The sequence below is a fragment of the Seriola aureovittata genome, chromosome 22 (assembly GCF_021018895.1).
Source record: "Seriola aureovittata isolate HTS-2021-v1 ecotype China chromosome 22, ASM2101889v1, whole genome shotgun sequence".
NCBI lineage: Eukaryota > Metazoa > Chordata > Actinopteri > Carangiformes > Carangidae > Seriola > Seriola aureovittata.
Genome location: NC_079385.1, coordinates 4468149 through 4485172, shown reverse-complemented (window position 1 = coordinate 4485172; position 17024 = coordinate 4468149). Strand labels below are relative to the sequence as shown.

General features: G+C 41.3%; 1 protein-coding gene across 3 annotated transcripts in view; it reads right to left on the bottom strand.

Annotated features, from left to right (window-relative positions):
• Positions 1-1732: 1732 nt before the first annotated feature.
• The window catches only part of slc38a4 (solute carrier family 38 member 4), a 34612-nt gene continuing 19320 nt past the window's right edge, over positions 1733-17024 (bottom strand). For all 3 annotated transcript variants that reach the window (XM_056367606.1, XM_056367605.1, XM_056367604.1), the window contains exons 9-16: positions 16435-16493; positions 14973-15233; positions 13674-13753; positions 13140-13240; positions 11970-12094; positions 6541-6685; positions 5375-5472; positions 1733-5170 (exon numbers count right to left, since the gene is read on the bottom strand). In XM_056367606.1, coding sequence (XP_056223581.1) covers positions 5066-5170; positions 5375-5472; positions 6541-6685; positions 11970-12094; positions 13140-13240; positions 13674-13753; positions 14973-15233; positions 16435-16493 — 974 coding nt within the window. In that variant the 3' untranslated portion in view covers positions 1733-5065. The remainder of the gene's footprint in view (positions 5171-5374; positions 5473-6540; positions 6686-11969; positions 12095-13139; positions 13241-13673; positions 13754-14972; positions 15234-16434; positions 16494-17024) is intronic.

Genomic DNA, 17024 nt, shown 5'->3' with positions numbered 1-17024 from the left:
TTGTATGGACAGCCAGCAGTAGAGAGATGAAGGAAATTAGGGGACACACACACACATGCAACCAAGGCCACCAGGGCACACCTAAGTTTCATGTTTTTAACATAAAATCTTGTTCTGAAAATATCTAGTAACTAAGGTTATCAGATAAATGTAGTGTAGTAAAAAAAAAAAGAATTTCTGACTAAATGACTAAATGAATTACAACCAAAAGGAGACAGTAGATATAGACCTGACCCACATAGCGAAACAAACACCTTCAAGAAAACACTACCTGCATCCTTAAATCTGGAAAACTATAAATTCTACTCACCCAATAGGACACAAAAGAATGTCAGGATGGCTGAATCTGGACCTCCTCTGGTCTTTCTGGACTTTGGATGGAGTTACTATTCATCTGTTTTTATTCAGGAAGCATTCGCCGAAGGATACATTAATATCATATTAACCCCTATTTTTGTGCAGTTACAGTAAATAGTTCTTTATAATATTTGCAGTGTTCTGTGTGGGAAGAGGTTGGACATTTTATTTTATAACTGAAATACTCATGCAGGTAGTATTTATAATATACAAAGCACCCAGTTCCACACAGTGAACTATCTCCCACAGGTTATCATGTCCAGCTTGATTTTTGACCCGAAGATATGTATTTGGACAGAAATGCAAAGGTTACCTAATTCTTTTCCCCCACCCCTCATCTTAACCGTCTGAGAACATGACAAGCTGGTGTTACATATCAGCAGTAGATGCTAGCTAGACAGGAACAGGAGGATCTATTTTATTTCTGGAGGCCTAATATCATCTGATCGTTAAGCCAGAAATATGGCTTTGGTCATTACATCCCGAGATGCCAGTCTGGACAAAAACATGTTATGTAAGCCCTGGCGTGACAAAAAGCCTTTTTCTTTTTTACACAGCGTTTGAATATATTAACATTTACACACATACAAAATTTGACTTATATAATAATACGCCAATACCATCAGTGTATCTCTATTTGTTAGCTTGGTTGGTCTTGAAAAGGTAGTTTGTGTTATATAATTAGGCATGGATTTCTTGTAAGTGCATCATCTTCAAAATAAAGGTAGCTGAAAAAACTTTTTTGTATTTCACATTTTTATTGGTCATCATAATGAAACAGCATCACTGATAAAAAACAAAACATAAACAAAAACAAAAAAAAACATCCCCTTTGTTTGGGTAAAATTACAAATGTGAATGTTCAGCCTGATCCACAGGAGGCAGGCGCACTGTGAACGGCAGAAACACTGAGCCAGTGCTTCTCCACGGCTGAGGGTCCATAGAAAAATAAGGCAGGTGGTTTGTACAACTCCTCTCTAAACACTGTCAACGTTATAGCTGGGGACTTGTCTGCATTTACAAATCCACAAGACGACTTCTCACCTAGGCCAGCACAATATACAACAGCATTGTACATCTTGGCTCAATCATGCAAAAGAGGTGATGAGATCTGAATTTGTCCAAAAGTAAGATGAAAAATTCATCCTGACCGAATACCTGAGATACTAAAGGGGGTAGAGGTGTTGTGTTGGGAGCTTTCTGTTAAAAACCTGCCGCCTCTTGTCTTTCTTTGTAAGAACAGCCTTTTAAAAAGATGAAATCCAACCTGAGGAAGAGATGAATCTCTTACACGGAGAATAAGCCACTGATGGCAGGAGGCTAATTAAACTGCAGCCAAGCATTCGTAAAATTATTTTAGAAAGAGTACGCCAGATTTTCAAACTGAGAACAAGTCTTTATTGAACATTCATAGCGGGTACTGAATGGGCCGTGTGGACCCTTCGGTGCTGACGTTTATCAGACCGTGGAAAGCTTCAGTTCAAGTAACATCACGGAAATAAAACCTCAACAAAGCTGGGTTTTTTTTATGACAGCAGTGATATACATTGTAAGCCACAGTAAGGTAAGAACTACAACTGTGTACGATTGTCCTGGAACCAGCTTCAGAACTGGCAAACAGGGAAAGTTCCTGTGCATTTTGTTATGCTGTCCTAGAGGTATACAGCTACACGTTAGCATACACATGCTATTGCGTGCCGTTTGATAAAAAACAGAAAAACCATAAGCTCTTACAACAACATGTTAAAATGTTCTGTCCTGTAAGAACCTTCCTGTAGTGTGGGTACGAAATACTTCGGATAATCTCATCTTTCTGCCTTACAGCACTGTTTTCAAGAAACACATTCAACATCGATACTGCTTACTGGTGGCTTTACTTTCAACCCAGTGTTGCTCAACAGGAGTCATTCAGAAACAGAAACGTGGTTCCTTGTTTCTGAGACTTCTGGGAAAACCGTGTTATAAACTGTTATGAAGTAGGCCGTTGATTAATTCATCCTGATATGACAACATTAAAAAATGAAAATGGATATATAGAGACCCAATTTTCTACAAATATACAAGCTTCAAATAAAGAAAAAAAACTACTGTCATACAGCAAGGGAAAAAAATGTCTAATACAAGTTATATATATTTATATATATACTAAAACAAACACTGGATTGCAGAAGACTTGTAAGGCAGAATCCCCCAACAACCCACTCACAGACAATGAGTATCAGTGTACCATAAAATAAAGATTATTTACAGAGCATATACAATTGTCCAAAAAGACCATGTTTGTAATCCAAAAACATGCACATAATACACTATTTCATTTGAAATATCTATTTGTTTCATGTACATAGATCCGCAAAGGATCTATAAATGCTGTCCACTTTGGCTGGACGTGTTCGAGACACGCAACGGCATCGGAGAACAAGTGAAATGAATAAATCTGGGGTATGGAAGTTCTACCAAAGGCACCAGAACTAAAAGCCAATTATAATGAGAACAATCCAAAAGGTTTAAGTAAAAAGAATGATCCTGGTGCAATTTTTATCTGATTAAAATTTTTAGATAATAAAATGTTAGGAAATTTAAATATGTTTAATTTTTGGGTATGAGTGTACAACAACAGAGTTAATCAAAATTATATAAATACTAATCAATCCACGGAGCTTAATGACTTGTGAACAAGACAGACGACGTGACCAGTGTGCTCTGCTTCAAGTGCTCACAAACATACATCTGAAGATTAACCTTGACTATTTAAAGATACACCTTTGTACAGATAAACCGAAATTTAAAAAGAAGCGTAATTATTTTTAGCTTGGTTTACAGTCTTGCACACATGGGTCACATCCTCTGAATGTTAATGTAGGTATCAGTTCTGTAGCTAGCTCCTCTGTTACAAACAGCATGATGAAGTACTGTTTACCATCCAGCTTCTTCCAAGTCACTACTCTTTAAAGGATTCCTTTGACATTTTGGGGAAAAAAACCTTATTCAACTTGTTGCTGAGATGTAAATGAAAAAATTGGTACCACTCTTATGTCTGTATGTTAAATATGAAGCTAGCGCCTGGAGACAGTTAGCTAAAATGTGGCAAGACAGTCAGCCTGACTCAACCAAGTAGCAGCTCTAAAACTTAGTAACTTAAACTTTCAGTAACTGTAATATCTCATTAGTCTAATTTGTATGAAAACCTAAATGTAAAAATGTCAGAGTTCGCTGTTAATGCTTCCAGTCTTTATGCCAAGCTAATTTCATATTTAGCATACAGACATGACAGCGCTAACAGTCTTCAAAAAGTCACTTCCCAAAATATCAAACTATCTTTTTAGCTGAATAGCTAAATGTTAAAAATGTTAAATGACTTTTTGGAGAGAGAGCATTTTTTCATTCCAAGATATAATATAGTTCAACACAAGTTGAAAATATTTTACTTTTACTTAAAATCTTGGGATCTTGAATAGATTTGAAATAATTTCCAGTTTGGCTCTGTTGGTTGAATTTAATTCATTTTGGAATTGTCCAATTACATTCTCTAAACTGAATACGTTTTTATACATGTAGCCTATACTTAGATGTACAGCCTTATCAAGTGCCTTTTAAATTATTCCAGCAGGTGTATATACTGTGTGTTGAAATTGTCATTCAACTTCATACAACCTGAATGGCAAAGAGCCGTATGAGGTCAAGTAAGATATTATATACAACACTCATTTTTTTTCAGTAGATACACTTAATTATGTACATTCATACTTTGCATGTTCAGATCCCTCTGTGACAGTAATACTGAAAGCATTGCCTCGCTTCGTGTACACAGCCAGGATGAAAACAGCCAGCAAGGAAGGTCCTTGAGAGTGTGGAGCTGGGGAAGCTCTAGAACGAAACCGATCGTCTAAAACTGTACGTGCATGTAGACTTTGGCAAAGCTTCTGATTGTTAACATGAGGCACAGCAGCAAATTAAACCAAAATGTCCTGAATAAAACTTCTGCATGATTGAATTAAGTCACTGATTAACTGCTGCTTGATTAATTTCAGGTATTTTTCATGGGTAGTAGCTTAAAAGAATATATATATATATATATATATATATATATATATATGTATGTTTGTGTGTGTGTGTGTGTGCTTGCATGTGCATGAGATGTAATGTTAGAGGTGCTCTTTGTTTCACGGAGGACGACACACTCCACCTCCAACTGTCTCCTTCAAGTGCACAGGGGACTGAGGGACTCGCATTGTCTTTCCAGCCCTGCAAATTGCAGTTCACAGATCTGCTTCAGGTGAGGGCTACACAGTATATGTTTGTTCTGTCTCTTCATAGCTGGAAAATACTCGCATTCATGATGGTCATCATAACGATGACGATGATGATTTCAGGATGTCTTGGTGGCACGTTAAACCAGAGTGGGTTTCCCCCTCTCTGGGTTTTGATTCTCTCATTTCTGTTGTGTCACATCAAGAACTTTACAGCAACAAAAAAATATGAACTGAGCTTAAAAAAAATTCCCACCAGTGATTTTCTGTGGGGGGAAAAACTGAAGATGTCTTAACCCAGTGCAGCACGTCATGTCCTTAGGTTGAGGTTTTATAATTGATGTTTGATGAAGGGAAGGAACCTCTGATGTGGGAAGAGGCAATTGGAGAACAGACTTGATGATGGTGGTGGTGGTGGTGTTGCTGCACTCTTTACTGTGAATCTGAGGAGGGAAGCTTTAGTGACCATCGTGGGAGCCTGGGGGGTTGTGAACCCAGTCGAGGACGATGAGTGACAAGCTGCCAATCATGAAGATGATTCCCACGACCAGGAAGATGGCCGCCTGAAGAGACAGAGTTGGAAGAATTGAGACAGAGGAGGGGATTAAATGTGGTTGGATGTGTGATGATGCACAGCAGGTGTCTGTTGAAATTACACAGCAATCACATTTTGAGTGAGAAAAATGATACAGTGAGAAAGCTGTTGAGTGTGTGTGTGTGTGTGTGTGTGTGTGTGTGTGTGTGTGTGTGTGTTCCCGGACACTTACCCCGATCTTCTGTGGGGAGCGGAATGGCACTGATTTTACCAGGCGGAGGTAAAAGGCAGCAGGTAGAATAAAGATGAGCATGGTGGCCGCAGAAGAACCTGCAACAAAAACCAGAAGGAAGATGATTTGACTAATCAGAAAAAAAACAAAACATTTCAAACCTGCACTTCAAACATTTATGAAGTTTCCTACACTTTAAATCACTTCAAATATTTCAATTTCAAATATTAGACAGAGTTAAAACTATGAATACAGACAAAACCAACTTTGTTTCTGAGATTTTGATGTGTGCAGGACAATAATTTGTGTAACAGCGTTATCTAGGTTGTATACACAAGTCATAAAAGTATGACGCCAACAAGTTATTTACATAATAGGCAAAGTAAATACCTACTAACTTGACTGCTTCATGTGGCAGTCACATCCTTTTGCAAACATAAACATATCTCACAAATATTGTATAGCGCACCATCAGCAATCCTAACACACAACGCATGAATGTATCTTAGTGGAAGTTGATGACTGGATGATCAAAGTTTGATTCATTACTATTGTATTTTACCTGTTGATCTCAGATTTTACAACCATGCTCTCTCTTTGACGTCCCAACAAATATAAATATTTATTGCCAAAATGATTTCTAACCTTATTTGGTAAAATGCTTCCACCCCCCCCGAAGTTTGGGCAAGTTAGGACTATTTTCCTGCTCAACTACAAGTGATACAGTGTAATACATTTTGATTTCTGAGGTGTGGTTTTTGCAGGAAGGCTGTTTCTGAAGGCGACTTCCCTAAATAAGAGTTCTCTCCGTGTTTGTGTGTGTTGGCATCACGATTGTAAGTGTTTATATCCAGTGGTCACAAACAGCTCACGCGACCGCACAGCTGACACAACCCGACACTTTAAGCTCCTGTACTTCCAACGTCTCTACTGAATGAAACGACCCCTGAACTTAAGGTGCTAATCAGTCCTTAACTGCCTCGCTCCCTCTTTTATTAACTTGTATTTCTCCACATGGTTTTCTCTGGGATTTTTCTCATGTTCTGCATTTTTATCCCCTTAAAACCAAAACTTCCTTTCCAAAGAGTAGCGTTTTGAGTCTTGCGTTAAAAAGCGGAAATGTTATCAACATGACGTTTGTAATGGTATTCAGTGCGTGGACTCACCAATGAAACCGAAGATGTCTCTGATGGTAGGGACGAAGATCACCAGCATGTTGTTGAAGGCCAGGATTGCGGCGGCGATCAGCATGTGGCGAGTCCAGCTGAACTCTCGACCGCTGAACAACAACGTGGTGATGGAGGAGCGGATCTGGGAAAAACACAAAGTACTGACATTTAGATCTTTGGCTTGATCACACAGAACCAGACAAATCTGTTTATTAATATTATAACAAAGTTGTTAGCGTTTACGACTTGTGACCACAAAAGTACCAGTTTAGTTGAATTGAAATAAAAATAATGTTACGTTCAATTCCAGCACTTAATTCTACTGACTTCACACTGGATTGTAATGAAATATGTGGTCAATGCAACAACTCAACAACAAGAGTCTAGTTTGTGTGTCTGCTGGCCTGTGTCTGAGGCTGATTCCCACACTTGGCCACTGACTGATGTGTGTCAAGTGCTATGAGGCAAGTGTTTGTGTTTTTGTGAGACTGTGTGTGTGGTTGTGTGTGTGTGTGTGTGTGTGTGTGAGAGAGAGTGGGAAACATTGGAGATCCAAGCTAAGACGCCTGGTGCTGCTGAGCCACATACAGCCTGTTCAAGCCTCCAGTGGGTGAAAGGTTGTGGGTATCAGGTGAAACCTGAGGCACCGACTGCTCGCAGGCCACAGGGGGAAAGGTTACAAGGGGCGGTGCTTACGGCGCCCATTCAAAAAGGCAGGGGATTATCTCCTGCAGCGCAATGGCACCATGGGATTGCATCAGCCGGTAGTGAGAGGAGGGCGGACTCGCCTGCAGGGGGGGAGGTGTGTCTTTACGCGAAGCTGCTATTGTCACTTGTAGTGGACTTTCTTTTCTGCAAGCTTGTCTTCCCTCCTCTGTTGACTTACTAGTCCAACATTAAGCCAACACATTTAATTACAGCTGTGGCAGACAGTTTGTGGAGAATGAAATACAAGTTACCAGAAGAGTTTCAGAGAAGGTAACTTTTTTATTTAGTTTACCTGAGAAAGAAGAGACATGTGCAATCTTTTCCTATTTAAGAGCCGCTGCTGGCAGAACACCACATGCCTTCTTTGTATCCTTTCAAGTCTGACTTAAGTACAAGATTTATATCCAGTTAGCATGGCACAGTGGAGGAAAAAAAAAATCACATTAACTGGATTTTCTGCGCTGTCAGATTGAACCAAGTGACCTCCATCACGACTGTCAGGAGGCACCGGGATGACGCCTGACCTTTAATGTCCTCTGCCAAAAAAGTGTCACCACTTTAGCCAAAACTCATTTCATGTGGGAGATAATAATGACGATAATTTAAGCGCATCTCTCCTGAAATTCCACGAGCGAGCCCCCACCCTCCTGCCCTCTCCCTCCCACCAACTGTTGCATAATTAGGCTGAAAACTAGAGCCTGGATGAGGCATTTCTCCCCAAGGCTCCAAACTATTCAGCACCTGGCTGCTACCTGGCGCAAAGCCTTTGGAGTTCACCGTGTGATATTTGCACACTTTCTATACATACACACACACACACACACACACACACACACACACACACACACACCAAGTATGCGGACAGACTAGTTGTAGGCAGTCAAATCTGGAACCAGCCAGTTAACAAAAAACAAGGGAGTAAGATCTTAGCGACAGCAGCTAGTCCGAGGTCAGATCACAACAAACCATGTGCATTTGAGCCTGTTTACTGAAAACTGAAAATTGTGTTTTACCCAAGTCAAGATGTGCACATACAGTATGAAAGTGAAAGTGGCAGACATGTGTCAGAGCTGTTAAAAGTCAATGTTTTCCCCCTTGAACCTGTCATTTCTACATAAACCCATTTGCTTTTTTTCTCTTTTACAACCATGTTTGAATTTTCACAGATGCTGCGTGTGAACTGAGAGTGTATGCAGCAGGGTAAAAGTCCCTTTTCAAGTAAAAATATCAACAGGAAAGACGTATCGGAGTGTTTTCAACTACATGGGCACTGAACCATCACTTGAAACTAGAGAGCCAATCACGGCCTTTTTGACTGGAAAAAACAAACAGATGAACAGACTGTGCTTTACTACAACCCAAACAAATGCTCCGCAGCCTTTCAGTTCCACAGCCAACAGGCACATGGACATATCAAACCTGATCCTCCTGCAAGCTAACAGATAACAGCTAACTAGCTAATGCAAACTTATATTGCTGTGTTTGAAATTGTGTTGTAGTTTCAGTGCTTTAATGTTCTGTATACGAAAAGAATAGACAGTTTTTTTATATGAGACAAAAAAAAATCACAGCAAACAGAAAATGTTTAGTGGCATTAGCTAACCTGCAGATATTCCTGAACAGTGATATATTCATTATCAAAGCCTTTGAAACAGTTGCATAAAAAGTCCAAAAACTACTTTTTAAGTAAAGACAAACAAACTAGTAACTTGTGAGGCTTTAGAGGCACGCAGTGAAGTTAGTGCTACACAAAGACAGGTCCCTACACTACATGTTGGTAACATGTAAAGGTGATTTTAATCAGTTCATTTGTAGCACTCTCCCATGGTTTCAATAACCAGCTGGAGCCTGAGAACTGGGGCATGTTTGACTCCACATAAAGCCCTTTCATTATGTACTGGATCCAGCCAAAGCCCTGTGTGATCTGGCCTCTGTTAGCATCTATCCTTCACGTGACTGCACCCCCCACCCCAGCCCACACACACACACACACACACACACACACACACACACACACACACACACAGGTATATACTCTTTCACATCTAAACACGTGTCTCCAAAGGCACGGTCCCACACACATATTCTCTCCTCTCCCATATAGTACTTCCCCACTGGCGTGAAGGACAGTCACAGACAAAGCTAATGTTAATCTCTAGCTGAAGGTCGGCAGCATTTTTCTGCAAAATGAAGGTCAGGAGGATTCAAGGCAAGATTCTCAAATGTCAAATGGAAACTTGGCAGAGCAATGTGTGACTAAGTAGTTCTTTTGATCCGATGCCTCACATGCATCCAAGTTAGTCAATCTTTCGACCGTGCTGCAGCAACGACGGTTTAATTTACTGCAGGAGTAGCGATGGTCGGTTAATTAAACATTCCTAGCTCTGCACAAATGCACATTTCTGATTCAGAAAATCATGCACAGGTCAACTTTTTTTTCTCCAATTCCCAAACAGCATCAGCAGAGCCATTCATACTACTGCCTCTCTGCAGCTAGTGCTTATCACCAAAACTGACACACTGTATGTAAAGCAGGCTACGGCTACGCCTTTTAACAGGAATCCAGGCGAGCCGAAACCAAAGCAAAATTAATCGGCTTCACATATTTAAAAGCTGACTGAGGAGCATGAGCACTAAGTTTGTGCTGCATTCGGCTGCCATAGGATTTGAACCCCTCACCCTGCCTTGCTCGTTTCACTAAGCTACAGTTCACCACAGCTGGTTAGCGCCGTCACATCTGGGGCTTGTCTTCTGTCCTTATCAATTTTTTATTTCCTTTGTTCTCATAGTCCTCCTCCCTCTCACTCTCATTTTACAGCCTAATCCTTCTCTGTTTCTCTGTATCAAGACCTGTTTATTGTGAGCGCCGTTCAAAGTGGTTTAGGTTTGTGCCAGACAACAAGAAGAAAACACACACACATGGATATAATGGCATGTTTGCAGTTAACCACACTAGACATGATCACGAATCATCGCAATGTCTGAGTTTGTCATTTGATTCATGTGAAGGAAAACCACCAGTGTCTGCTCACTGACTGACTGCTATAAATGTGGCTGTCAAAACACTAAATTATGGAATAAAAATTTCCCCTGTTGGAAATATTATGGCCACCATCAGCCAATAATTAGACTCTCCTCACTATCTTTGATCCAGAAGCAGATTTCTAAACATGATCCATCACTAACACAACGACTGTGCACCCCTGGCAGAGGTTTGTGTTTCTGTCTCCCTCCACCCTCCCCTGCCTCAGTGAAGCTAGTGGTCAGGGTGAGGGTTTTTCCACTGTCCTCTCTGAGCCTGTAAACTTCCACTGCAGAGAGAGGGGGATCCTCTCTCACATTCCCTGCGACAGAAAAAACAGCAGTGTCTGCTAAAGGAGGGGTGTGTGTGTGTGTGTGCGTGTGTGAGTGTGTGTTTTAGTCAGAGGTATGGGTTGAGAACAGGAACATCATGTGTGAGAATGCATCAGCTAAATAAAAAACATGACAGAATTTGGTTTGTGTGTCGGTGTGGAGACACACATTGTGAGACAGTGGATATGTAAGAGTACAGTATAAATGTGTGTGTGTGTGTGTGTGTGAGTGTGTGTGTGTGTGTGTGAGTGTGTGGTGTCTAACTGTGTTACCATGACATGCTGCATCATTCTCTGTCAGCACTTTCCTCTCACTCAATATGAACAAAGCTGCTGCCATCTGGTGGCAGCTGACTGTAACTACAGCCACTTCAGAAATGAGTCAAAAATAAGCAGCTGCTTGTCTTTGCATTAAACCAAGTGTGTGTGTGTGTGTGTGTGTGTGTGTGTGTGTGTGTGTGCGCGCACATGGAAACTAAAGTGGGGCAAGAAACTTCCTCTGGCCCGCAGCCATTTTTGTTCTCCTCATGTCAGATAAGGGCCAAACTAAAATTAGCCTGTGACCATATATGGGGAGGGAAGTGAGAACAGTGTGTGTGTGTGTGTATACGTATGTGTAAATGAATGTGACTGAGATGATAAGTTTTGGTAACTGGCCATCACACACACACTGACCTTAGGCCCCATCTTGAGAGAAAAATGGGGAACAGACACAAAAAGTAAAACAGGCTTCACTGTGAAAGCGTGTGTGTGCATGTGTGTATTGGTGTAATTAAGAGGTGTGGCTGTTTACGACCTCAGCCTGTGCGATTTGGGATTTGAGATGACGATACAAGGAAAGTGCCAAACTGAACAGTGTGTTCCTTTTCACTTAACTGCCAGGAAAAAACAGCTGCATCCAGAAAATGACAAAAAAGAAAAAAAAAAGACGCTGAGTTTGCAGCAACACACAGAGTGTCGACTGTGTGCAGAATGACATGGAGCGGCAGCAGCAGTGTTTGACTGAATGAATGGAAATGGTTTTACAAGTAGCTGCTTAGGGGCAGGCAGCAGCCAGATATTTCAAATTACAAGGGCGGTGAATGTTTGTGTGTTACTGAGTAACGTGTTTGTGCACTCTGACGTAAATCAAATTATATCAGCACTTAAACAAGGCTACATTTAATAAAGCTGAGAGGGATGAAAGTAAAAAAATAAGAACATTAGTGCAAAAGCAGTAAAAAAAAAAAGAAAAAAAAAAGAAGCCCTGTCGATGTTTGGCAATAATGAAACAGTTTCTGCTTTCCAAACTCAACTATAGTGCCTACTTGTCCATGGAGGACACTCGCTGACAGAGACAGAGTGTGTGTTGTACGATGTACTTACAGGGAACAGCACAATGGGGACAGTCAGAGTGACGGCAGTGAGAACAGCCAGGCGCACCAGCAGCAACATGGTGTCGAACTTATAAACCTTGGTGAAGGTGTGGAGCAACTCTGCTTCCACGTTGTCTGGGAAACACAGGGAAAAAAAGACACATCAATGGATTGAAACAATTTGTGAACAAAGGATAACAGAAGCTAACAGACCAGGTGGAAAGAAACTAAATACATAGAAACACTGTATTTGTAATTCCACTACATTTATCTGGCATTGTGTTCGGTGTTGGTGTTTCAGTGTCGGGTCACTGGATCAAAACGACTCGTCTGTGGGCGCTTTTCTACCACTGGGTAAAGTGAAGCCATTAATGCGCAGGTGCCATGTTGACCAACACAGGGTCAACCTTTTTCCAATCTTTTTCCACCTCTTAGAAAAAAGCCGTGTTTACTCGTGGCTCTTTGTCACATTTCAGATGTTTCTGAGTTGTTTCCACTTGTTTCCACTTCACTGTGCGTTCAGACCGAAAGCGGCCAGAGTGAAATCATTTTGCTCCAGCAAGGACGCTGTTCAAGTTTTGTGGGCGCTCTGACGTGAGATGACGTAGATGAAATAGACAGCTTATTGCTTGGTCTTGAGAACTTTATTTAAAGGGCAAAACAAACAGACATGTTTGTTCTAGTTGCATGTATCGTTTTCTTTTTTAAATTTGAGTGCCTGTAAGCAAAGTTAGTTCTCAATATCTCCTCCGTTGCGCTTGGGAACAAAAGTTTGATGGGAACAAAAGTTTACACGGCGTGTTCTCTAGTGTTCTCCCGTCCACTTCTACACTCTGATTGGTTGCCGCTGCCTTGACTTCCAACTTTTTCTGACACCCACACTGCCCAAAACGCACACGCCAGCGGACATGCTGCTGCTCGCCGCCCAGAGGTGCTGCCTCACATAGAAAATGAATGACTTCCTGTCACTTTGACGTTCTCGCTGCTTTCGCTAAGCTTTTCAGGTGGTTTCAATTAAATAACCGTTGTAGTGTCAAATAAGTACAAGTGCACATTAATCACTTCACAATGATCTTCTGCCCCTTTGAAGGAGCTGACTGAGTTTCAGCCACTGTGTTTTGTTTTTTTTTGTCTATGATTACAGCTGACCGTTTCTGCTGGTGTGTATCTTCACTCTTACCATAAAAGGTGAGGTAGCCAAACAGCGCCGACAGCATGTACATGATAAGCATGGCCAAGATGGACAGGTTGGAAACGTTCTGCATCTTTTTCCTGCTGCGACTGAAGAAACAACACACACACACACACACACACACACATACACACACTTTTAGAGGGTTTACACTCAAATAAGTAAATTGGATCATTTGGATTAATATGTGCAGTGAGTTGTCAGTTGGACACAAACAAAAACATTTTGCGTTCATGGTGTAACGCCTGTTCTTTTGAAATGTTCTGAACTTGGCTATTATAAAGACAAAATGTCATTACTTAATAAGCATGGTTTTATAATAAGTGAACATACACTTCAATGACTCCTTAAATCATAGAGACATTTTTAATAGTACAAAAAAAAAAAAAAAATTCAGTCCATGTGCCTTTATGTGTGTGTATATCTCTAAATGTACCTGGCTCCATAGAGAGAAAATGGTTTTCATCTGGATGAACTGACTGTCAGAGTTTGTTTTAGAAGAAGAAGAAGAAGCTCACTCACTCTTTCAGCTCACTGTAGATGGGCAGGACTTCAGGGTGGCAGACGAAGGCGAAGGCCAGGATTGGCACAGTGTACGCCGTCTGTGGAAAGAAGATAAGAATGCACAGAAACACACTCAGTTATGCAGGAAAAGACAATCACGGCGCAGTTAGTCTAAATAGAAATATACTACCTATATATGTAACCATGTGATGTCTGTCAGAAATATCTTCTTTAAATTTTAATATATATATTATTTAAGTGCTGTGCCTCAGAGGATATAGAGAAAAAAAAACCCTTTCCTTTACATCAGTTCGGGATATGAAACATGTTGGGATATTATGATCTATCAGGTTCAGCTCCACCACTGTTGGTTTTGGTTGTAACTTGTTTGCTTGTTGGTTGGATGGACTGTCAATCATATACTGTGAGAAAGATCACAATCAAAGGACATCTGACTGACGCCACGCCACACCACGCCAAGCCACGCCACGCCAAGCCACGCCACGCCAAGCCAAGCCACGCCACACCACGCCAAGCCACGCCACGCCAAGCCACGCCACGCCACGCCAAACATAACAAGACGATCACTGTGGCGTGACAGTGGACGGCTGGTTAGTAACACTTAATCCTGAATATTCTATTCCTGTCACAGAGGCATGTTACTGCATGTGCATGTCAGCTACTGTCGGTTGTAATCCTCACGTACGTTCAAATGAAGTTTTGAACAAAAGAGCGAAAAGTATTTGATTAGTCAGGAATGGCTCTTCTCTGAAGTTGGCATCGGTACGTCAGTGTCATCGAGGATTAGACAAACGGTGATTGTAGATGTTACGGAGATAAACTCGGGCACCTTTAATAAAACGTTTCCACTCTGACTTACAACTCCCAAATATCACAGTAGAAGCAGGTGGACAGTGAAACGGTACATAAACTCTTGGTGAATCTAGTTAACATAACTAACACTGTGTCCCTGTGTCAAGATAAAGCTGTTTGCTGCGTTCTTCCTGATTCATCATGATCATACAGGCGCAGACAAATCCCTGGACTCACAGGAGCCAGAACACACCCTAACGCGCCACGCCTTTACCAACCGCTTCTTTGCAAAGTACTTGGCATTGTGTCTCTGTCAGATTTGAAGATTGTAAAACGAATAAATGCATTTTGTACAAACATGGATGTTTCATATGAATGAATATTGTGTTTCTCCTTTTGCACTTTTTTTTGTGAAGTGTGGGGAACGTTTGTGCTGAATTTCACAAGCTGGATGAACGTTTTGGGTCAGGAGAGTTTTGTCCGCCATCTACGACCACGCCGTACCTGTGAGTTGAAGACAAAGTATTTGGGTGTGCACATCTCCTCGTCGTCGGGGTGGGGCTCAAAGTGGACACTGGTGGAGTGGTGAGCATCGTGGCTGCCCGGCACCGCCGGGGTGACGTCGGCTCGGGAGAAATCCATTTGTGCCGAGCGGTTTTGTAGATTGTACAGCCCCGGCATATCTGAGCCGTTCACGCTGAGATTGGACGAGTGGTGGTAAAAGAAAGGAAGAGGGCAGGGCAGCTGGGTTTTCTTGTAGATCATCTGGAAAATAACAGCATTAAGTCACATTATGTTCTTCTAAGTGAGTGGTTCTCTACCTGGTGGGTGGGCTGCAAAGGTGTTGCGAGCGGGCCGGAAAATAATTAGCAAAACAGTAATATTTTGGGGGAAAAAAATGTAATTGCAAAAAATAATTATAGAAAATGTAAATTATAAATAAATAATAAATAAATAAATGATCCTTAACAGCAATAACAACCTTAAAGAACTCCGTTCAGTTCAGACCACTTTGTATACTTGTATTGTTACAGAGTCCGACATGGATGACCAACATTTTTGAGATTTTCAATTGGGCCATGAGTTGGAAAAGGTTGGGAACCAGTGTTCTGAGTGCTGCACGTAAAAATAAATGAAACAAAAGGAAAACAGTGAAGCTGCAACACCAAAACAATGAGCTGGAAGATGCTAACATGTTCCACAGAGCTGACACAGGTCAGAGCTGGGTCATAATTCACTGTTGGTTCATCACTACAAGCCGCTTTCACATTACACATAGTCCACTCATTTGTTGTTATTATAAAAATATTCATTAAAGCAGCTTTAATCCATATCTTTAGCATCTGTCTGGCTGTGGGACAGTGGTTCCCAACCTGGAGGCCGAGGCCCACTGGTGGGCTGCGGAGGTATTGCAAGTGGGCGACAAATCATTTTGCAAAACAGTACAATTTTGGTGAAATGGTAAAATTATAAAAAAAATGAAAATAAAAATATAAATAATGTTTCTAAATGTTTTAAAATTAAATGATCTGTAAAACATTAAAAATGTTCCTTTCATTGCTATTTTTTCATATTAGCCATGAACTTATCTTAGACTTGTTTGCTATCTCAGTCTGATGTCTTGCTAAAAGATTACATCCATGGCAAAAACTGAGGATCAGGTTGGATAGCTCGTTAGCAACAGGAAGAATTAAAAAGAACAGTGTAAAGACACAGATGGTGGATCAACAAGCGATCTCTCCCGTGTCAAACAGAAAAGAAAAACGGAGCCTCCTCTGCTTTCAGTTCAATCTTTGAATGTTCAATTAACGCTCTGAGAAGGCGTAACCCCGCCTCCTTATTTTCACGGGGTTGGACGTGTGCCGCCAACAGACACACAGCGTTCCCATTAGAGGACTTGTGAGGGGCCCTTCTTTGTGCATGAATTGTGTGTATTTTGCTCACGCCATTACGAGGCTGAACTTACCACACCCAGGAAGAAGACCATGCAGGTGAGGGAGAAACCGCTGGTGTAGCCCAGGTAGCCTAAAGAGAAGAAAACATCAGTAACTGAAACACACACACACACACACACTACAGCAACGACAACAGACACAGATGCAGACGCTATAGCTTGCTGGTCTGCATTCTGCCAAATCACATGTCTATTTTAGAATATAGGTCACGTCCTGTTCCAGGCTGAGCTGCAGTGTGAGTGAACCCTTTAAGATCTGTATGTACCAGCGACCAAACCTAACACCCAGGAACACAAAGCTAACGCTCATCACTGCTTTTGTCACTTATTACATTAAAATCAGCTCAGACACACAGTTTTGACCTCATTTGCTTATTTATGTCTAATTGTCCTAATTACATAATGCGGTCAGCTGAGGAGGATCTGACTACCACGTTCATAGATCACATGTGAATGGAAGAGCTGACAGCAGGCTTAATAGAGAGTGTTACGTTACTGTAACTCCTAATTGCCGGAGCTGAGTAAGGGCTCAGCTAGTGTTACATGACTTCTGGTTTCCAGACAGCTGCAAGAGCACGGACGCACTGAGAGATCTGGCACCA